At 37.2% G+C, this 22,999-nt stretch overlaps 1 protein-coding gene across 2 annotated transcripts in view; it reads left to right on the top strand.

The window, feature by feature from the left end:
- Nucleotides 1–22,999, top strand: part of CTDP1 (CTD phosphatase subunit 1) — a 112,658-nt gene that overhangs the window by 4,612 nt on the left and 85,047 nt on the right. For both annotated transcript variants that reach the window (XM_065832162.2, XM_071804644.1), the window contains exons 2-6: nucleotides 11,524–11,607; nucleotides 14,426–14,519; nucleotides 15,990–16,118; nucleotides 17,452–17,602; nucleotides 22,907–22,997. In XM_065832162.2, the coding sequence (XP_065688234.1) occupies nucleotides 11,524–11,607; nucleotides 14,426–14,519; nucleotides 15,990–16,118; nucleotides 17,452–17,602; nucleotides 22,907–22,997 (549 nt within the window). The remainder of the gene's footprint in view (nucleotides 1–11,523; nucleotides 11,608–14,425; nucleotides 14,520–15,989; nucleotides 16,119–17,451; nucleotides 17,603–22,906; nucleotides 22,998–22,999) is intronic.

Raw genomic sequence — 22,999 nt, 5'->3', positions numbered from 1 at the left:
GTATGATGGTCTTTAGTAACACATTACTTTTATTATTACAAGGTTTCTCCCAAACCATGGGAATTTCTACTCTGAGTTCTTACTACAAGTTGCTTGTCATACTGGGCCTCAAAGACTGTCACTGTGTGAGTGGATGCAGAATCCCATGGGCCAGCAGACAGTAAGGTAGCTCATGGGACTGTTTTGTGCATCATGTTGTAGAACTACAGGATGGTTATAGCTCTCTTTAAAAAGTGTGTGTAGATGTCTGTGTTGTAAACTGATTTAACTTTCACCCAAATTGTAGTGGATTTTATTTCTTGTCTAGTTTCTTTACTGTATTTTTGAGCATTACTTCAATACTAGAGTTGTTTAGAAAACCACAGTCTCTTTCAAAGGCAAATGTGTATGCTATTTCTTCTCTGATGCTGCCTTATGGTTTTCTTTAATTGTGAAACAAATAGTCTTCTGAAGAGAAAAATGTATGGACAAAAATTCTGACTGGAGGACTAGAATAAGTGACTTGTTGTGCTGTGCAATATGTAGCCCTTCAAACTGAAAGGGATTGGAAAAGTTTGAGTAAGAAAGAAAGAAGACTTTTGGTTTGAATTGTCTTAAAAGTTTGTCTTGACCCAAGGGGTTTTTTGCTTTGAGAAACCTTAGTGGTACAGTTTGCATGCCTGCCTGGCTCTTTCCAATTTGATGACCACATGTTTGGTGTTAAAGGCTGACCCTAGTAGGGATCCCAGCTATTTGGATTTTCAAAGACAGTATTACTTAGTGGAAAACTCCCCTCTAGCTGACTTGATAACCCAACACTTGAACTCACTAAATAAAAATTATTATGAGGTTGAAATAAATAACCTACGCTTTTTCTATGGATAAACAACGTTTAATCCAATTTCTTAATTGTATTCTTTAAACATGTGTTCATTAGAGCATAAGCAAAACAGCGCTGGGTGCGCTGGGGGGATTCACTATGCCCAACACGCACACTTTTAACAAAAAGAAGTGTGCTTATATACAGTAAGGTATTACATATTCATAATGACCCCGGGAACTCCTATACATATTCATGAAGTGAGTCTCAGATAACCATTTCCATAGCCCCTCCTTGACCCTCCCCTGTTGGGCCTGCGCAGTGTCACTTGGTGAATTTGAGGAGGGGTCGTTGGGGGGGGTCTTTGGATGAAGGCTCCTTCAGCTTTGTCACAGTGGACTTTTTACATTTGGCTCATTATGAGGAAATGGCTGAAACCCAAGCTACCAAGCCGACTGAAACCAGACTGAGACCCCCTTTTTGCTGTAAATCTTGGCTATCTTGTCTCCTCAAGGTTGCAGCTGGTGCTGTGAAACTTTTCATCTTGGCATTTGATGAAGTCCTGCTTTTTTAGCACAATTAGTTACATACAGCTCTAAACTAGATATTAATTATGTGGCTTAAAATGTTAGCTTGTTAGTAGGCCCTCATTATGTAGTTGCTTAACCCTAAAAATGTTAGTTCCCTCTATCAATATGACTTCCTAAACAAGTTTCATAACTTTTTACGTAGAACTTAATCACCTTTTTCCTTTTTCCAGGTTCAGAGTCCGTGCCTCATTTGGTTATATCTGTAAACATTAAACATCTTAGCACGAATCACAACTGCATTTTTCACAAGGTGATGGTATTGTGAACTCTTAAACATTACCAAAAGGATGTAAAAATATTTCCACTTGGGGCTTTCTACCCTAAAGGTTCAGTAGAGAGCTTCCAGCCTTTCATTTTGAGATATCTTCTTGAGAATGATAGAGAATTCGTTGCAAGTTGTCCCTTATGAAATATTCTTATGAATATTTGGGGTTTGTGATTAAAAATGTTAATTAAAGGCTCATCTAAGGTCTTCTAGCACATGTGGATAGTTGAATTTGTACCAGTTGCCTTTTAGAGTGTATAGGGGAGCATAAAATTACTCCTGTAAAGCAAGTAGTATTACATTACAGGTTACAGTTCAAGGAACTTGATTATACCTTTTGTCTAGATTTTGTTTTGCTGAACATAGACCTGCAGAATTGGGAATCTCACCCTTGGCCTATAGGGAAAGGATAGATACTGTCACCAATAGGAGAGACTTTTTGGTCTTCCGAAAACTTTAGAAGATGAAAAGGTTCCCCCTTTTCTATGTGGACAAGAAAGTGCTGCCATACATCATGTATATTATGAAACTTGGGTGAGAATTTCTCACCGTATTTTGTAGTATGTTACAACAGTGCTCAACAACTGTATGTTTTCCTTCAGAATCTGTATCCCTACTCCTAATGAAGAAGTGCTGCTTGTCCGAATGAATGAAATGTTGCCAGTCAGCAGAAGCTAATTCTGTTTGCCTCAGGCTAGCCTGCTGATGGAAGTTAATTAGCCAGAGTAAAAGACATATGCCATTTTTGAAAGTATACTTTATCTTTTCTGATGTTTTCAGAAACACCAATCCTATTGAAAAGCAAGAAAAAAAGCCAATATAAAAACCTATTTTCAAAACAAAGAGCAAAGGTTTTGTGCTCTTTCCAGTGCAATGGGAAGGGAGTTTCTCCTTAATCATCTGATGGGACTGTAGTGATTTAGATTTAGGATAACCAGGTTGATGCTGGATGATTTGTATAAGATATCACTAATCAGAACCAGCTAGATCCAGAAAAACTCTTTTCCTTTGTGTGTTACTATGTAAAAGGTGGCAGTATACCAGGTAGATTATTTCTTACAAACACATCCATTTTTTTGTAGTATGTCCTTTTTTAAGGAAAGGGTGGGGTATTTCCAGGCTGCTGTTTCACTGATAATTGTGATACCTGTATATATATTTTTTGACTTTCTACAGATGTTTTGAGAAAGAACTGTAGAATATGGTGGTGATGTAGACATTTAGAGAAGAACTGACTAATGCCCACTTGTTTACATTGTAGTACTTTTTTTAGATGTAATTTTTATGCTACAAAATTGTAGCATTCAGCTGGCATGTAACAGAAAAGGTCTCAGTGCAAGTTTAATGGAGTGAACTGTGTGAATCCCCATGTACAGGGGAGAGGTGAGCAGTTCTAGTCAAACAAGGCATGGCTAGACAAGAAGCAAATTTAATTAACTTTCCAGGTAACTTTACAGCTATTTGTAGTACTTCCCCTTTATATGCCAAGCAGCCTTCTGAACTGTTGTGCTCTGTTTTTGGAGTGTGTGTTGGGGTTCTGGGTTCAGGCGATGCTGTTTGGTGTCTTGACAGCATACATCAGGGGTGCCAAACTCATTTTCACCGCGGGCCACAGCAGCCCTGCAGTTGCCTTCAAAGGGCCGAATGTAATTTTAGGACCTTTGAAAGCAACCGCAGGCCTGCAGTGGCCCCCAGTAAAAACGAGTTTGACACCCCCGGCAATGTCACGTGGCTGTTGCCAAATGTGGAGCTGCTGCTCTTTGGTTTGCATGCTGCTGCATAACTTATGACAGGCTTGTTCATAATTGCTTTTAAGGGTGTTAAGAGTTATTAAATTTTCCTATAGAAGTGTGCTCATTTGACTTAACAGCAGGTCCCAGGGGAAACATGGAGAAGGTAGTGTTTGCCACAGTATCCAAAAAGGGAAAGGAGGAGAGGAAGCTGTTAGGCTAGAGGATTCTGCATCCTGCAGTAAGCCTCTTCCCATTTTATTCATTGTTTGAAAGTAACAGAAAAATGACTATGATTGCTTAAGTATTTTGTTCTAATGGAGGAGGTCATGAAATGTTCAGAGGAAGTGTAATGTTCTCTGTTAATAGATGCAGCTTTCTAAGGCAGCAGGTGAGACATCACAGGATCCTCCCATATTTATTGTGCACAGAAAGAAACAAAAAGCATGTATATAGCTTTGCTGTCAGCTGTGTGTGTCAGACTGTTTCTTTCTCAGTCATCTTTCTCTGCTTTGATGTCCAGGCTGTTTTGGTGTTCATCTGTAGCTGTTTCATTAGATGTGGGCTTGTAGGTGCAGAAGGCAAACCAAATCTGTCCATGTAATCACATGTGATCTTGGCTGGGGGTAGGAGGAATACAGTGGTACATTGGTCTGAGATAAGGGGGAATTATGTGCCTTTACCTGAAGGAGAGGTGGGGATTTGAGAAGGTATACACCTGAAAATAAAAAGGAATTGGAGATGGGATTAATCCAAGGCTGTTGGCACCTGGCTTTGCAGCAGTTCAACTGTGACTATTGTTCTTTGATAACTGATGTGAAAGTTGAAGTGAGATTTGAGAAAGCTGCAGGTTTAGGTTAATTATTGTTATGTCAGTTAGGGTATACAGGCACCACTCTGCCACTTCAGCTTTTTGGATAAATGCAATTTATGTTGGTAGTGTTTATTTTATATAAATGTATATGCTATGTATAGATTTGGATGACTTAGATTTTCTGAGCCCGCTGTCAGATGGATGTTCCTGAAACAATGAACTTGTCTTGATGTCTGTGTGCTAAAAAGCTACACTTTTAGTGGTTTAGAAAATGGATCCTGGGATAATGTAAGCTTTTTAAAAATGTTTTATTTGAAAGCTATGAGTAGATTTTCTTGGGAACTCTACCATACCTCTTTCTTCCCTTTCCAGCTTTTTTTTTTGTGTGTGTGAATGTAGTAGTTTCTTATTTTTTAAACCTGTATCACATTTTGCTTTTGCCCTGTGACTTTTATACAAGCAGGTGCTGACAGCAGTGGATTCCTGACATGCTGAGAGGGGAAATGGTAAAAAGTGAAACACCTTCTTTAATGTAGCAGTGAAACTCCTGGATATTCATATTAAAACCAGAGGTTTGGTTCACTGTTTTTAAATTTGGACATGTTCTTAAAGCTACTATGTTTTAACTATTTCAGAACATTGTTTATACCCTGCATAATTCTTACTTTTTGAAGATGTGTTATGTGGTAGAAGGAAACTGGCTATGGTATGTATTATGTTTCCAGCTGTAACTGGCATTTAATTAGACTATTGCCATGATGTTTGCATGTAGGATTTGCAAATACTTCTTACAGATGCTGTCAGCAGTTTGAAGCCACATGGGCCTTTTCCATAATATTTCTATAGTTGGTGTAAAGTTCTGATGTTAAGTGTACTCAAGGAGTCAAAGGGCATGTGTTTACTTGGATGTTAGTTTTACTGCTTGAAGTGATAGTCATCTCTTCAGTGAAGAAAATGTAACTTATGATGCAGTTCCTTAACTCTCAACCAGAATTGTGCTGCAAGTATTAATTTTTGGGAAGCACTGTGTGATCGCTAACACTACAATCAGAGAGGTGGCAATAGAAACACAAATGCATAAAACAGTAATGTCATTAGTTAACAGTACTGGTGAGGGGAGTGAACTGCAGAACTATTTGCTGCTTCACTGAATTACTGAGATGTGACAGCTTATTTTCTTGTTACTGTTAAAAGTACTACTTAATTCTAAAGACAGAAGACAGAAAGATGTGAGCTCTCAACTCTTCACTTTTGAATTCTTTCTCTATCAACTTCATTGTTTTCAAGAAGTTTTATGTACAGGTATGGAGAACTACATTCTTACCTTTTTTTTTTTTTTTCAAAAAAGGTAATTTTGAATTCTCCCAACTAATAAGATTTCAGTTTAAAATGTTCTAAATAAAATAAAAGACTATTCTAAATCATCCTTGAAAGATTTACTAGATTTTATGTAAAGTGCACTGTCAGCTGTCTTGCTGGTTTTGTACCTTTTTATTGTACATTGTTAAAGTGCCTTTTTGAAACATGTAAGAACCTGCCCGTAGATACGTGCATGGGAGGTGGGAGAGGATTAGCTCCTTCTTTATAATGCCAAACTCTTCTCCAGGAGTAAATGAATATGCTTCTTAAGGGCTTGCAAATCCTGGAAATAGACTTAGTTCATGCTTAAGATGTCTTTTAGATTAGAAATAAAATCCAGAAACTCTGGGCCTAGGTTTCTCTTGGCGTTCATGACCTATGTCTAATCCAAAATAGATATCTTGCCTGAAAAGCAGAAGAAAAATGACTCTTCAGCTTTTCTGTTCTAGAACGTTTTGAAGTTCACACACAGTTTAGCTCAAAATTATAAAGTTTGTTCTTAACAGGAAGGAAAAAAAAAAAAAAACACATGATCTCAAGGCCCATGATTTCCCCATTAGCTTTGGAGAGTTGAGACGATGCCTTGAAGTGTGAACTATGCTCTCTATGACCTACAGCTCACATCGGTTGTTACTATATAGTTGTTTTAATTACAAATGTGTAGTTGCCCTGATGTCTGCATCACACTAGGATAGTGTGTGGTTATTTGGTAATTTCAAGGTGATTAAGGCTTTGAAAAATCTTAGCTATGAAACTGGAATCCTGTGTAACAGAGGCTGTGGTTTGATGTAAATTTGGTTTGAGGCCTCTTTGTAGTGGTTCTAAATACTGCAGCCATGTACCACAAGGTCTTGTTCTGATATAAGCTAACAAAAATACAGTGTTTCACAAATTTGAGTAAAATAAACTGTAGAAGCAGGCTTTAAGTTGCATCAGACTTCATCTGTCTGCCATTCTGATCTTATGACAGCTAAAAGATTGTGTAGTCATATTTGTTCTAGAATAGTCAGTTGATTCAATAATAATTGGCATTAACAATCACTGATCTGAGTTGTGTTCACTTGGTATTTTTACTCCTTGATAATTTGCCTATAAGCATGCTGTGGAACCTGTGGAGGCACTTACGTTCACCTGCACACCAGGGTCTCATTTTGCTGCATTAGAATGGTTTTACATCTTTTAATGCTAATTGCAAGAGCATATGCCATCAGATTGAGGACAGGGGATTTCAGTGATCTGAGTGACAACTTGGGATGTATGAATCTTGTGGTATTTGATATCTTTCTTTATCCCAAACTGATCTGAGGAAACCCAGAAACCTCTTGGCTTTTGACAGATTACTGTGAGATACAAGTCTGTGCAAGGCAGTAGCATTATCTTGTAACTTTAGTCTATTTTTTCATTCACAAATTTGAAAATTGCACTGTATTTTCTATACCAGGGCATGGTTCTTTGCAACAGACTTTAAGGTAATAAATAAAACTTATATCTCCATGGCATGGATATGTTCAAGCTAGTCTTGATCAAGATAATTAAGATAAATGCTAATGAAGTAGCCTGGTTAATGTGGGAAGCAAATGTGACTTGTTGAAACTGGTTCTGTCCTCGTCCCGGTTTTAGCCCTCTTTGTTAGAAGATTTGCATCATTGATCTTTTCCCATCAGTCGCCCTTGCTGACCTTCTCTGTCAGCTGCCTTGGCTTTCTAAACCCAGTAGCAAATGTGGATGGCGCTGGTCAGTTCTTCTACCTCACAAGGTACTGAAATAGTCCTTTCTGGAAGTGCAAAAGGAGGGGCTGGGCTTTCAGGAGAAACATGAGTGGGGAAAAAAGTAAGCTGTTGGCTTTCTTTGGCAGTAAGCTTTTGGAGCAGGTGCCTCTGGAAGTGGAGCCCAGCTGTAAAGGTGGCCATGGCTAATGTGCCCTCAAGTTAGACCAGATCTGAATAACTGAGATAACCTGTCTGTTACTATGTTATGCAGTGTACTCTTAAGGTACAGCTCTTTGTAGTTTTCTTCAGGAAAGCTGTCTCATGGCCATCCTGCTCATGTGCTCTATATGGCCTGTCCCCCCATCTGCATGTGGGTGTTCTCCTCCATGATAAACTAGCTTAAGAAGTTCTTGCTCCTGTCCTCCTGTAACTCCTGCACTTGCTGCCATCATCCTTTGCTGCTGTGTTGAAACATGCTGGGGGGGAGGGGTGGAAAAAAGCGAACCCAGTCTTTTATGGAATTGCGTGGTGGTTTTTGTAGTGAGTTCACTTCAGTGATCCAGTTAACTGGTTGTTACAACTGAGGAGTAGCAAATTGTAGCATAGCTATGAGAACTTTGTGGTGGCTTTCCCGTTGCAGTTAACCTGCTGGGGACAACAGCTAGATTGTGCTTGATACAAAGTTCTTAGATGTGGAGTCAGCGCTAGGGAACAGGCCAAAAAAGAGGCACTGACTGCCTCTGGTAATAAAAGCAAAATGCTCATACTGGATTTCATGAAAGTTTTTTTTTTTTCTTTTTTCCTTTCCTGTGCTGCTGATTGAAAGCAGATACGGTTGAAAGACTTGTTTTAGAAACCGTCAAAATGTGTTAAGTCTGTAACTGCTGGGAGAACAGTGATCGGCTTATTGTCATCTGCATCCTGAGGCCATTGGTGAATGTCTGTCCCTATCCATGACTGTTGCAACAAAAATAAAGTTTTGCTGTAATGGCACACCTAGTGTATCTGTTTCTTATTTACAAGCACATCTGGAAAGAATGTAAATAAGATCCTAGAGTGGGTTTCTTTATTTACTTGTTCAAGTTTCACTTAAATCCTGTTGAGTTTTGTTACTTAAAAGGAGCCCTGTGGGCAGTTTGCTGTCCCGTTGCAGTCCTTTGGCTGAGTGGGTATTGGAATGACCTACCCCCTACACAGCCACTACCTAAAAAAGTGTGCCTTTCACAGCCTACTGGCTGTTCCCTAGTGCCTGGCTTATTTGCACAGTTGTGACAGTTTGTAAAAACTGGAAAAAGATTTTTCATCTTTTGCGACAGTTTTCCTAGGAATGTTATTGTTGAAGTAGCTCAGCTTTTTGCCAAGTGGGTCCTGGAGAAGTTTCAGGAGAAAGAAGATCATGCTATTAATGCTGCCAGTAGTAGAATGTATTGGAATTCTTCAGATTCGGGGTGAGATCTGTTTCTTCTCTCTGGAAATGGAGCAGGGAGTGACCGTATTCAAGTGGGTTTCATTCATGACCCAGAGACGAGAACAAGCAGAAACTTGAACTGCTATTTGGTATATGCAGCCATTTAAAAATAGACCCACACACTTGCATTCAGCTCACTCTTGTCTGATAATTGTCTTGGATCTTGGCTATTATGTTTTGAAAACCCCTCACTTCAGCAGTAAAAGTGGTGTTTCCAGTTCTGAAATGCACAAAAATCATTTTACTTGAGTTCCATGCTTGTTCTTCCACAGTATATTTTTTTTTATAAATAAAGCATATGTGCTGAAATTTAAGTGAGTGAAATATTTAAGTATGCTTAAGCCTTAGTGGAGTTCAGGCCTTCTTTTTGCAGCATGAAGTAGTATGTGGGTTGTTTGTGTTTTTCCCCTGGGAGAAGTCTGCTTAGCGTCCTGACAGCTGTACTTGAACCTCAAACAGCTGTGTTGTACAGTGCTCAGAAGTTTGCTGGTGCTCTTGAGTTCTTCCTTTGCTGTTTGGGTTGAATGAGTTGTTTGAGTGCCATGACAAAGGACTTGGTATCATGTGCTTTTTATCTCCAGCAAGCATCATCAAATTAGGCATTTTGGCTGTATTTAGATGTGCAGAGGGAGAACTGATATTTAGCTGTGCTATTTGGTATGTGATAAGGAATCAAGGTGGTGTTCAGGAACAATATTGGTGAACAATTTAGAACTGTAATTTACTTGTAAGAATCTCTGCTCCGTTAAAATCAAAAGGATGGGATGAAGTGTTTCCTATACATGAACAGAAACGCTTATGTCTTAGTTTGAATCATACCTCAGCCCAGGAGTATATCAGCTCCTCCTTTCACATCCCTGGAGTGTGATGTTGCCTTCGGTACAAAGTAGAGAATGCTTGAAGAGATTTTGGCTTCTATGCTGGCATCAGAAGACTTTTTTTTTTTTCTGAACTATTGAAAACCAATTAAATTGGAGTAAAAACTCAGTCATTGTAAACTCTTATGCAGATTTCTGTAGCTGGTGTCATGGTTTTTTTTGACTTTTTAGGTGTCTGTATTTTCAGCTTGTTACACATACAACAGGTTGAAGATGGGAAGTTCTGACACAATCCTTAGTGTGAGTTGGGAGCCTAAAATGAAGCAATTTGTTGATGAATCAAGGTAAAAAAAAAAATAGCAAGATGGGCGTAGCATTTAAGGGAGGGGTGAGAAGAGTCAAATGAAGTAATGGGAACATAAGAGGAATGAGAGGAGAACTAAATAATCAAACAATCAATTGCCAGTAGTGAATGGCCACAAAAATAACTTGTCTCTTGTGCAGCTCTTGTACAAAACCAAGATGTACTATTTATTATTTGTGTTCTGTGAAATACCATGTTTAAAAAAGGAGATCTTAAATGCTTACAAAAGGAAGAGGAGGTGTAATTTTCAAGCAGATGATGACTGCCAGTGAGAATGGAATAGATCTGCCCTTTCATAAAAAGGAATATTGTTAGTATGATGGCTTGTGAAGACTTGTCTTTAAATAAACCTAACCTGAATGTAGTTTTTACTCTCTGAGGAAAAAAATCCTCAGTGTGGGCATCAATGGGTTGTCAAGCACTGAAACAGGCTGCCCAGGGAAGTGATTGTGTTTAAAAGAGAGGAGATGTGGTGCTTAGGGACATGGCTTAGTGGTGGACTTGACAGTGCTAGGTTTGTGTTTGGGCTCAATGATATTAAAGGTCTTTTCCAACCTAAATCATTCTGTGATTCTCAAGTTTCCATATTCAGTTTTCATTACTTTGTAGCTCTGTAGCTTAGTAGTTTATTAATGGGGAGCTGTAAGTAATCGAGTAAAACTGTTTCTAGACAGATAATGCTTGTTTTGTTAATACACTGAAATTATTTGCTAAGATAAGGTTAGAAAGTGACATGTATGTTACTGTGACTTTTAAAGGTGTGTGTCAAGGGTTTAGATTGCAGAGTGACAATCAAACCCTGGCAGATGTATTGTTAACCTCCTCTCCCCCCCACTTCCCCCTTTTGCCCCTCCCTCTCCCCACTTCCCACTCAGGACAGGCGATCGGGAGGGAAAGAAGGACAGAGAGAAGAGAGTTGGAAAAGTTAAAGATGTTTTACTAATGCTACTAATAAGAATAGAGAAAATAATACAAAATATACAAAACCAATCTTGTAAGTCTCAGCAACTGCAGAGCCAGCACCCAAAGTCCTGGATTAGACTCTGCAGCCAACCGGAGCTGGATTCAGTCTCTCACTAGGCCTCAGTTCGCAGGCACAACCAGCAAGGTCCTCTTCTAATGTCAGCCATGAGGAAAAAGGGAAAAGGAAAAAGGGAAAAGAAAAAGGCATGAGATCCTCATGATCTCCCACTTTTATATGAAGTATTCACGTGAATGGAATGTTATACACAGTTGGTCAGTTTCTTGGTCACCCTTTTCTCGTTGCCCCTCTTGTGAGATGTCCATCCGTGCTTGTCAATGAGTTTGCATTCCATTGCTAGTTTTACCAAAACATGTGTCTGGTTCTCCAGGAAAATGCAGCTAATATGAAGGCTTTAGCTGACAGGCAAAATTCACTAAAAGAGAAACTTGTTTTTAACAAAACCAGGGCAGTGTGGAATTGAATATTTTGAATGCTTAATTGGTGTCTTTTTCTCCATGTTGGTGCAAAAGCATATTTTTTAGGGGCCTGTCAAATCATAACCATTCTGTGACCTCTTTCATTCTGCAGTCATTAAGTGTCTGAAATCAACCTGCAATAAGTGGAATGACTACGTCTTTTTCAGGGGTGTCTTGGTGAGACTGGAGGGATGCAGTCATCCTGTTGTTATGAAAGGCTTATGTGCAGAATGTGGCCAGGACTTAACTCAGTAAGTATCCTCAGCTCTTTTTTTCCTCCTTCTCCTTACTTGTGATTAGGGATCCAAGCTCTTCCTTCTCTCGTTTTCTTCTTTGCTTCCCTATTCTGGGTCTCGGTTGTTGTGAATCATATCTATACTGTGAAGTTGTAGATACTAGTAGGGAGGGAGAACAGAATTCATACTGCCTAAGATGTGTGTCTATTGAGACTGTTCCTCTAAGGTTAGTTGAGAAGGAATTTCCTCCAGAAGTTAAATTTCAGCATAAAGCACTTTTGACATTTGCTTTTAAGAAAAATAAAGATATGTATCTATTGAGATTCGCTCATGAAATTGTTGTTTAAAGTCGAGTGGTCTGAATATGCTAATTCTTGATCACGTTATTCATAGTGTAATCATCTAATGAAGTATATTTCTTCACTGAAAAACTGCTGCTTGTAGGCAATAATCGGTGTTCCTTGTGGAGAAAGCCAACACATGAAGAGTAAATAGGCAAGATCTGTGCTGCTGTTGCAAAGTGATTAATTTTGCACCTTTTGCACAAGGCACTTGTTCTGTCATCCTGAGTTTTTCAAATATGTACCCTCTTTCTCCTTATATGTCACTGTAGTCACAGATATGTTGTTTAGAACTGTATTTCCTTTCAACCATTACAAGGATTCATAACTAGGAATATGGATGAATAAGATGACATGTGGATACTTACAGTTCATGTTACAAGTTTGACTGTGCACACTCTGGTTTTGTGGAGATAAATGTAGGGTAACTTACTACTGTAGGTAGAAAATATAAGGAGCATGCATCCAGACATAAATTCTCATCACAATGTATCCTACTGTGCTTTTTATGTACTTGCAACTGAGAGTTTTAAGCTGTGTCAGCGGTGACTTAATAAACTGGAGAGTTTCATCTGTGCAGGTGTAAATACCTGTGAGGTAGTATCAGTCTCGTTCGTGTGACCTTGCTGTGTTGATACTGTGTCTGAATGGGAGCTAGCTTGTTTCCAGTGCTTTCAGTTTAAGGCTTCAGAACTTGTTTGGTTTGGGGTTTTTTTTTGTGAAATGTTCTGCCATGGAACTAAGGGAATTTAAGCCTTAGGCCAAAAAGAAAGAAAGTTCAAAAGATTGTATTTCTCTTTTGCCTTGTCTTATTGCCAATGCGGTTGGTGAAGAGAATGTTCCTTATGCATAGCAAATTACTAATTCAACAGCTGTTTTTCAAAAATGGACTGTACAGTAGCCTGGATTTTAGAAATGAATGTTGCATGCTTATTTGGAGGGAAATACCTTGGTTTCATTTTAATTCATGCTCATTATTAAGAATTATTTTGAGAGCATTATCTAGTAAACCAGCACAAGTGAACTGAAGATTGAGAATCTTACATGTAGCCTAGGTAATGATTGGATATAACTTTTAATGAAAGGTTGACTGTTAGTATTTTGTAAACAAGTATTATTTGCAAAACAACAAACCTAACAAAAAGTTAGGATAATAGCAGATGGCGGTTTTTCCTGCCCTGAATGAACACTTGATTCAAGGTTTAAATACAGTCACATCTAAATGTGGCTGCACTGTTATTATGTCATAAAAAAATAGATAAATTTAGGGTATGCAGTGAATTTAGTTTTTCAATTAACACTCCTAATTCAGAAAATGTCTTCATTTTATACAAAGTGACTTATACATCTGGAAAAATGTGTTATGTCTGCTGAGCCTATGTTAGCAGGCAATACAAAAGCATCAATGCTTTTCTTGCTCGAAGAAAAGTGAGTGCAGCCTGTTCACTGTCAGCTTGTTAGGTGTTAGTGGTGCATACTTTCTGTTAAACAGTTCTTATGCTTATTCAACAAATGGTCTGAAAACAGTTAATAATTTTTAAAGGCTCATTTAAAATACAGTTCAGTGTTACATATGAGGTGTTCTGAACCCTGAAGCAAAGGATGTAAGATTCTAAAATGTATGTGTAAACTTTGGACCAAATGAAATATAATGGTAGTTCCCCACAAGTTAATCTGCCTAATCTGGAGGCCAGGGATACTGACACTATGTGCAGTTGGTCAATTTTCAAGGAATTCCAGACACCTGTGTGTAGACACATACTCATACATATATATGAGGATTATATGTATTCTGTATGTATTTATGCTTATCTCTAGTATAAAAAATATGACATATAAATGTATTGTACATAGTGAGACTATATGTGTGTATAATAGACACATAAATTAAAATAAACACATATGTATGTATAATAGACACATAAATTAAAATAAATACAGGCACAGCAGTACCTTGTTCTGTTTGTGCCAAAGGGAAAAGCATATATGGGAATTTTTGTGGATGCTTTTCTTGAAGCAGCAGTCGCATGTAAGTCACTCTGCTGTGCATAAAGAGTAATTCTGTCTATCCTTTGCATAAATTTATTTAAAAGTCTGGCTTGGAGAAAAGTAGATAATGGCATCCTGAGTGACTGAGAAAAAAAAAAAAAATTTGAATGTTTTGGTAGTTATACTTGGTTTATAACTGATGCCAATCAATATATAGATGTCTGTTTCATCTTAATGAAAATTATTTCCATGAAATAATTATATGGAAGCATAACTAATTACAGTGACTCTTTGCAAGGTTTCTGTGGTGAGCTGCTTTGATCTCTATATCCACTTTGTTCAGTAACTGACATTAACAAGAATTTGAAAGTGTTAGTCAAAATAGCTCTCTTTAATCATAGTTTTATGGTGGTGACTAGTTTGATACTATAGATTTTAGTGTGTTTAACTTTCCACTGAACTATTACTCTCTCTTTTGATGTATCTTCTACCTGCATGATTAGGATACAAAGCAAGAACGGAAAGCAGAATGTGCCATTATCCACAGCAACTGTGTCTATGGTTCACAGTGTCCCAGAACTTAAAGTTAGCTCTGAGGTAAGTAACATCATGCTTGCTTTAGTCACTGTAGCTCCACAGTTGAGAAGCTTAATTATAGAAGTTGCTTCTATGTTGCATATACTTCATACAGTAAGTTTCACTTCCCTTTGAAGAGGAATTTGGTGTTGAACATCAGTAGCTTGCTTGCTTGCTTGCTTGCTTGTTTGTTTGATTGATTGTTTGTTTTTTGAGTTTACACTACTGCAGATTGATTATTGTCAGGGTTTATAGTGGTTTGGTTTTGGTTTTTTTAGAGCTGTGCACTGAATAGATGTCATTTCTGTGACAGCAGCCTGAAAATTTACTACTGTAATATTTTGGCTCTAAGAATGCGCGGCTTGTGGGAAGTTCAGTTTCCACAAACTGAAATGTGTTCCAAGCTTGCTGTGTCTTTGAAACCTTCACCTTCACCTTGAAGTTGGTCCTACTAGATACAGTAAAGCTAGTTTGTTTGCAACTTACCTGTGTGTTAAATTGATTTCACTATTTTTCAAATATTCCATTCAGATAAGTTAATAAAATATGCTTGTTCATTTTTCAGTTTAGAGTAAAGAACATGTTTATTTTGAAGATAAGCATTCTATTTATCTTCCTTACCAACCTGATCTTTCTTTGCCCTTTTATGTTGCTGCTTGACCCTTTTTTTTTTTTTTTTTTTTTTTGATAACTCCTCAAGGAACACCAGTGAGAAGATGTAAGCAGCTAAAAGTGTATTTGTCATAGAGGAGTGTTTCAAAGGGCAGTTTGCACTTGACTCCTGCTTCTTCATAATGCTCTGCTTTACTTTTTAGTTTAGCTGTCTTGTCAGCAACACTGCAGCTTGCTATCAGAAGTGGTTAATGTGAACACAGAGCTTAATGTGATACTTGAAAATTTGTAAATACGCACAAGAGTTCTGAACTTCAACTCAGATTCACTGAAGTATAAGGTCTTTGGTATCAGTGCCCACACAGAGCTACATAATCTAACTATATCTGAGGGTATATATTCTTCAAGATTGAGTTAACAGTTACAATAATTTTTCATTAGCAGCTTCAGTTTAATACCCAGCCTAGTGTGGTCAGACTTATTGTACCTAATTGATACAAAATTACTCAATATAGCAGCCAAAGTTTTCAGGCCTACTGATGAACTTGTCCTTTGTGTTCCCCAAAGCTACTGCTATTTTCTCTCAAAACTCTTGGCCTTTAATTTGGTGGTTACTTTTCTGTTAAATTTAGAAGTTGTTGTGTAGACTTTATCAATTTTAACATCTACTACTGTTACAAAGATCTGAGAGCAGACTTTGGGAATTCTTTTTCCTGCAGAAAAATTGTGGACAAAGCTGCCATCACTGCAGTTATGTTGAAGTATCATTTCTTCTGCAGTTAATTTGTAGCGGAAAAACTCAAGTTTACAATACACAGAAGGCAGTAAACCTAATTTATTTCTTCTAAACTAAGCTTATTTATGGATATTTTGTTACAGCAAGCTGAACAGTTAGGAAGAGAAGATCAACAGCGACTACATCGAAATCGAAAACTGGTGCTCATGGTAGATTTGGACCAGACATTGATCCATACTACAGAACAGCACTGCCAACAAATGTCCAATAAGGCAAGTATTTGGTCTTGACTTTCAAGCCAAAGTAAAAACAGGAGTACTTCTAACCATATTTAAATAATGCTTCTTTAAAAAAATTCTGTGGTTAGCTGAAATTGTAGTTGAAGAATAACAGAAAATGAGAAACAAGTTTTCTGACATATGTTCTTTTTTCCTTTACATTTAAATTGACTGTTTTCTTTCTTCCACTCATGCTTTCCTGTACTTTTCCATTCCGAGTCACTTTAAGTGAGAAGTTTCAGGTAGCTATTTTTAATCTCTGCTTTCCTTCTACAATTCACACTTGGAACACTCAGTAATGAGACTTTTCCTTCCTAAGTCTGAGGCAGATACAGTGAATTACTGTTTGAAGTCCCTTTTAAAGTAATGCTGTGTGTTACTGTGTCTGTCATTCCATGAATATATCTACCGATTATTTTCTTTTTTTTTTTCCTTCAGTTGTCTTTTTTTTTTTTTTTTTTTGGAGGTGAGTTTGAGTGGTGCTGTTTAACTTCTTTGTGAAATACTTGTCATTGAACTGATAGGGACTACTGGCTTGTAATATTTCTAATTTGGAAACTTTAAGAGTAGGGGCACATTGGAATGTGTCTACAGTGTCTTGAACAGGAGGATGCAGATTCAAACTCCAATGTGACGCAAACTGTGGTTGCTTAGTTCCTCTCTTTCCTCTTGCCATTCTCTCATGCCCAATAGGTTCAATATGTGTTCACACCTGCTAGCAGAAAAAAAAACAAACCTGTAAATGTACTTTGCAATTGGGAGGAAAGGGAACAGTGAATATTCAGCTTAAATGTTGAAAAAAGCTTGTGTATTTGAAAAGCTATATCTTCATCTGTATGAATGCATGTTTTGGAGACAAACTATTTTTTAGAAGATTTTGAGAGTTTTAACTGAGATCTTTATCTGCAAACTTATTTCCTGGTTTGCTATCTGAAGGTATGTTTCCATAGACATAATATATTTTCATGCAACAAGGTCTTTCTCTGAGCTCAATATGCACTGAAACTAATTTGAGGGAAGTCCACTGAGTAATACTGATTAGAGTGAGATCCTGAACTTCCTGAGAAATTTCTCAAGTTGCTTTTCCATATTGGTGTACCATAAGTAAAGATTTGAGTGACAATTACCTTGATCATAAACTTTTCAACAGTGCAGTTTCCTGCATTTGAAAAACTTAGTGTTTGACTGCCTGGTACAGAGCGAAAATGTGCTTTGGATTTTACTCATCCACATAACTTTTATGTCTGAAACTCACGTTAAGAATATGGATACTTTTTTTTTTTTTTTGTATTTTGATGATATGAAACATACTCTTTTTTTCTTCTAGGGAATATTTCATTTCCAGTTAGGTCGAGGTGAGCCTATGTTGCATACTCGTTTGCGTCCTCATTGTAAGGAATTCCTGGAAAAAATTGCCAAGCTGTACGAATTACACGTTTTTACTTTTGGCAGCAGGCTGTATGCACATACAATTGCAGGTGAGTAGTACATTACATTTAACAATATTTATATTATCAGCCTTCGTACTCATATAACTAGTTTTCTTTCTGTGGTTCTTTTCTAGTATTTGTTCTTTGAATTGTGCAATAACACTGCCTGTAAGCAGAATTCTTGGCTTGTTTACAAGGCAGTACCTGTATGGCCTGCAATTTTAAAAATAATATTTTTTTTTTTACCATCACATATGTGCCTTTTTTTGCTTCCCTGATGGTTAGAGAATCAGATTGTGACATGACAACTAGTGCCTTCCTATTGAATTAAGTAAGAAATTATGCTGATGGGCTCTAAAATGGTCTGCAACATCACTTTTTTTAGAAGTCTAAACCAACAGTTCCATAAAAATCAACAATGCGAAATTATCTCCTCTTGTGGAGGAGGTAACCTCCCTCTGCTCTGTCCTTTCACAAAAGATAATTTGGCTGCTATAAGTCAATTTACAGCAGTTCTGTTTGTGTACTGGAGCTGAGATGCGCTTGTTTGAGGAAAAGCACAGATCTAGTAATATTTTCATATATTCTTCTGAAGAACTTAGAAATACTTTCTCCTAGTAACTGAAAACTTGTATTTAAAATATAGCCGTGGTAGTCTATAGTGTGGGTTGCTGACTGGAATGTTTTGGGGCTTTTTCCGACAAATGTAAAAGAAACCTGCAAGCATATGGGTCAAATTTGTGTTAGGAGTATGACCATGTGTTTAAACTGTAATGTTGACTTTCACTCCATCTTGAGTCTGCCTTGACAGAACAGCATTTTCACCTCAGTCTTTCCTTTAAGCCTGTCAGACTAAGACAATATAATTAACAATGTTTTAGGTTATGACTCTGCATGTCAAACTGTCCTTGCTGCTGCTCCATGTCTCCTAGCTTTTTTTGTAAGTTGTCTTTTACATACGCTTTTCTGTGTCATGTTGCTGCTACTGCCTTGAGCAACGCTATTCCAATGATCCCACTTCTTGACAAGAAAGGAAGATGCCAAAATAGTTAAGAGCTGGCTATCTTAGTTAGCTCTAGACCAGTTTAGAAAATAATTGTGTAAAGAGAGGATTCTTTATGCATGTTGAATAAGCCACAGGTGTTTGTAATGACAAGTATAAGAGACTTCTGTAATCAGAAAGGGATACCTATTTGTGATCTCCAGCTAATTCTTCTTCTTCAAAGAAAGTTCAGGAGAAGCATGCCTTGTCCTGCCCATCCACGTGTATGTTTCTACATTATTTGATATTTATTGTCTGAGTTGTTTGAAGAATCTTCCTAAAGCTTTGTCACTCTTGCGCTTGGATTATACATTGTGTGTTGCTAATGCATTAACACTTTCACAACCTGCTGTCCTTAGAATGTGGTTATTTCTTGTGTAGCAAAAGGAGAATGGTTTTCTTATACACTTGGTCTAAATACCCGATAGTAAGAAAGTGAGTGGTCAGTCTTCCTCACTTGGATCTATGTGCCAAAATCTGCATGTGGTGTAAGGTCAGAAGACATATAGCAAATATGCTTCAGAGCTAGGGAGAAAAATGAGTTGCAGAGGCAATTAACTCATGATGTGTAAGTGCTTGTCCAATGATTGATCATCTCTCAGTGTGTGATTTGGTCCTGTGTTTGCTCTTTTTGATCTCTGAGTGAATGTTTAGATTACCCTACAGTCCCTATGCTGGCACAGACTGATACCTGTGATGTGACATGCCTCTCTGTGGGCATCATACTTGAGCTGTTTAATCTGTTCCATAGAGGAAATAGCCACCAAATGAGCAATGTAGGGTATTGCTGCTTCCTGCCATCCAGAGACTTCTGATTCTTGCCTTAAGCTGTCGAACTTCATCAAAAATATTCAAACTACAAGTAGGTTACTTGTACAATTATAATGATAGTTTGAGCTGAAATATGTGGATATGGAGAAACAGTTCATAGAGCCTTTGGTCCATGTACTCGCCTGCGTATCCAGATATAGCAACAGAGAAATATAAACCCAATACATACGGAGAACGCTTGATGGCAGTATTGGTTAAATGATTCTCACAAAGAGCTGTCACTTTGATATTTTGCTGTTATCTCTACATTACATAAAGGAAGAACTTGTAATAAAATGACAGGTATCTTTTTAATAAGAAAAAGGTTGTTTTCTTAGGTCTTCCATATACATCCTATATTTCTTGCTGAAGTCTGAACTCTGAGCTGCTCCTTCCATATCCTGGAAGATTTTTTTCTTATTTTGCAAACAGATGATATCTTGTCAGTCCTTTTCTCTCATCCCAGCTGACTCCTATCAGATGTTAAGTGGGATTAGCTGAAATTTGTAAACACCATTTATATCCTTAGTTTGACACATTTACAGAGTGGTAGCTTGTAGTATGTTTATGAAGATGAGTGTGGGATTTTATAATCTAGGGCTTCCTATAGTATTTCTCTTCTACATAATTATTTTGACCAATTGGTGTTTTTTTTCCTACTCTGCATAAGAGATATTTGATACATTTATTACTGAAGACATCTTAAATGCAGGTTGTGAAAGTCAGTGCTACTGTGAATTTTGAGTTCAAAGACCACTAAACAACAATAATGCAATATGAAATTGCTATTAAGATTTATAGTGTAATTTAGAAAGTAAGATGAAGCTGAGGGTATTCATATGTATAGTTTATTATAGCAAGTATATTACAATGTGCATTTCAATAAATAATTGACAGAATATGTGTATATATGTAATGACCATTGTCTGATGGTCTCCAGTGCTATTGAAAGATTGGGTCAGTAGTTCTTTCCAGGTTCAGAGGTAGAGCTAGAGGTGACTTGATTCTTCAAAAATTCAATTTAAGTTTTATTTTTAAAAGCACTTCTTCAAATTCATGTTTGATGCTACTGTTATATGATTTCTAATAGGAATTGCTATTAAGCTCAATCTGTCTCTAAGATTTGAGACTTTCCCAATATGAGTTATTTACTTGTGATGTGTGGTTTTTTTTGTGTGTGTGTGTTTACCTTTACAAGTCTGATTTACAATTTGCTTTTCTAAGAGATGCTGTATAAAATCAGGTAACACAGCTTGATAAGACTGTATGTGCAAAGACCCAGTCTAAGATACTGGAAAACAAAAAACTGGGGGGGAATAGTCTCTGCTAGGTGAGTCTACTGAATAGTCCCTCATAATATAGCAGCCAAAAGATAATGATAGTGTCTTTGGTTTGTTCAAGAAACTACTTAGAGGCATACTTAGCACATTGTCTAACTTACCAGAATAAATAGAAGCTCAGTTTTGATTTGAAACAGCAAGTCTTTGTCTTCAATCATTTTGACTTCTACAAAAGGCTTTAATTTTTTTTTTAAAACATACTTACAAAATGAGAAATTCATCAACATTTCTCTTTCTGCTGGAATGATTTGTTCAAACTGACACTTCTGCAATAAAAAAAAAATCAGTTCAGAAAAAAATCGTTATCAGCACTAAGGCAGCAAACAGTTTAAGACATGTAACTAAGTTTTTTAAAAGACCAGTGCTGTTTTCTGCATTGCTGTTCAAGTAGCTTAGCTTTGAAAGACCTGACAAGATGGACATTTATCTTTGTGAGTGCATCTCTGGTGACCTGTATCCTCAGTGCATTTTTAGTAAATTATCAGTAGGGGAAAAAAAGTATTAAAATTAATAAGTCCTTACCAAAGCATTATTGAAAAGCTCCAGAACACTACCTCATCTCTAATCCCTGGCAGCCAGGGTTTCTGGTTTTCAGCTTTCTTAGTTCAACTTCCCTTTTCTTACAGTTTTAGCTAGACACCACTACCACTGAATGCCTCATTGTGGTTTTGCTGTTTAATCAGTGCACTCCTGTCCAATGTAGTGTAGACAGTCCCATAATTATTGATGAGAATTTGGTTGGGGAGAACAGCAACTTGTATGGCAGCTTATGTAGTTTGTCAAAATTTCTGTGTGTACGGCAATAAATCTTTGTAGCTAATTCTCTCAATTCGTTATGCCTAGGTACTGCAAGGGTCTCACTACAGGGGATGATTCTACGAGTTTGCAGCAATTCTTAAGCATAGTCGGGTGAGTTAAGGTTGAACCTCTGTCCTTAACTCGGAATTTTCTTGCTTTTATGGGTTTTAAGTTATTCCAATTACACATTAATATTAAATACATACAGGATCAACTTTTCAGAAGTGATGATTGGTTTTTTGTTTTGAATTTATACCCTCTGTCTTTGAAGACCAAACTTAACATTCTTGGAAACTGAACTTCTTAAAGGAGTTGAATGTGTCTTCTGTGCAAATCTCAAAGCTCCTTGGAAGAAAATTAAATTGATCGTTAGATTCTGCAGTTATTCTGAACTCTGCTTCTGGCTGTAAGGTGGCCACCATTTAAAATAAAGTAAAACTTCAAAAAATTGTTCCCAGATATAAGTATTGACTGCCTTATATTATTCATAAGAATAATGAGAAGTTGATGCTTGAACACGAATTCAGTAAAACAAAAAGTTCAGATTAGCATGTAAAACGCCAGTTTCTTTTGAAGCGATTATGTGGCTTTGATCTGCTCATGAAGTTGAACTTCATTATTGGAGGCTAGGTTCAGAAGCATGTGCATGTGTGTTTGTACACCCAAGTCACCATTTTCCTAAATAATAGCACTTGCTTTAAGATCAGATAGCACTTGCTTTAAGATCAGATAGCACAGCTTCTGTTTTGGTTTGGATATTTTTTTTTTTAAAGAGTGCAGTCAGAAAAGTTATGTATCTGGGCCTAAATATTTCTAGGAATCCCAGGACATATTCATTATATGTAAATGTATTAAAGTATTTGTTAGAGGTACAACTTAAAACCTACAAATGCAAGAGCTCTGGCTGAAACTGTCCCTTAACTTGCCCATTGTGCTTAAGTATTGCAGCACATTGCCGACTCTTGTGAGACTTCTCTGCAGTCCCTAGGCATAATGAGCTAAGGAGAGCATTTAGCTTTAAATGAACCACCTGTAGAGAGATAAATGTAAGTTGCAAAAATCATGTGTATCTATAACCTGCTGTATCTCTTTCAGCCTAATTTCTTTGGCTGTAACAAATTTAGTTATTTCAGTTTTGTTGCTATGTTGAAAGAAAATGAGATGGGATTTAAAAATGAGTCCTGCTCAAGTTACAAATAATTGATCCACTCTGCTTACCGTTTCTCCCACATAATATCTCTTACCTTAAAATTGTCTGTTAGTTAAACTGCTGTTGCACAGATTAAAATAGCTGAATTATATAGAACATAAACAAGGAACAAACATCTTGAAAATTAACTTTTTAATGTCTTCTTTCAAAAGGATTTTTGGACCCTGAAAAGAAACTTTTTTCCCATCGGATATTGTCAAGGGATGAATGTATTGATCCTTTTTCTAAAACTGGGAATCTTAGGT

This window comes from Patagioenas fasciata, chromosome 2, assembly GCF_037038585.1.
Source record: "Patagioenas fasciata isolate bPatFas1 chromosome 2, bPatFas1.hap1, whole genome shotgun sequence".
In the NCBI taxonomy this organism is placed as follows: Eukaryota; Metazoa; Chordata; class Aves; order Columbiformes; family Columbidae; genus Patagioenas; species Patagioenas fasciata.
The sequence above is the reverse complement of the archived record's forward strand: the minus strand, read 5'-3'. Positions and strand labels throughout refer to the sequence as shown.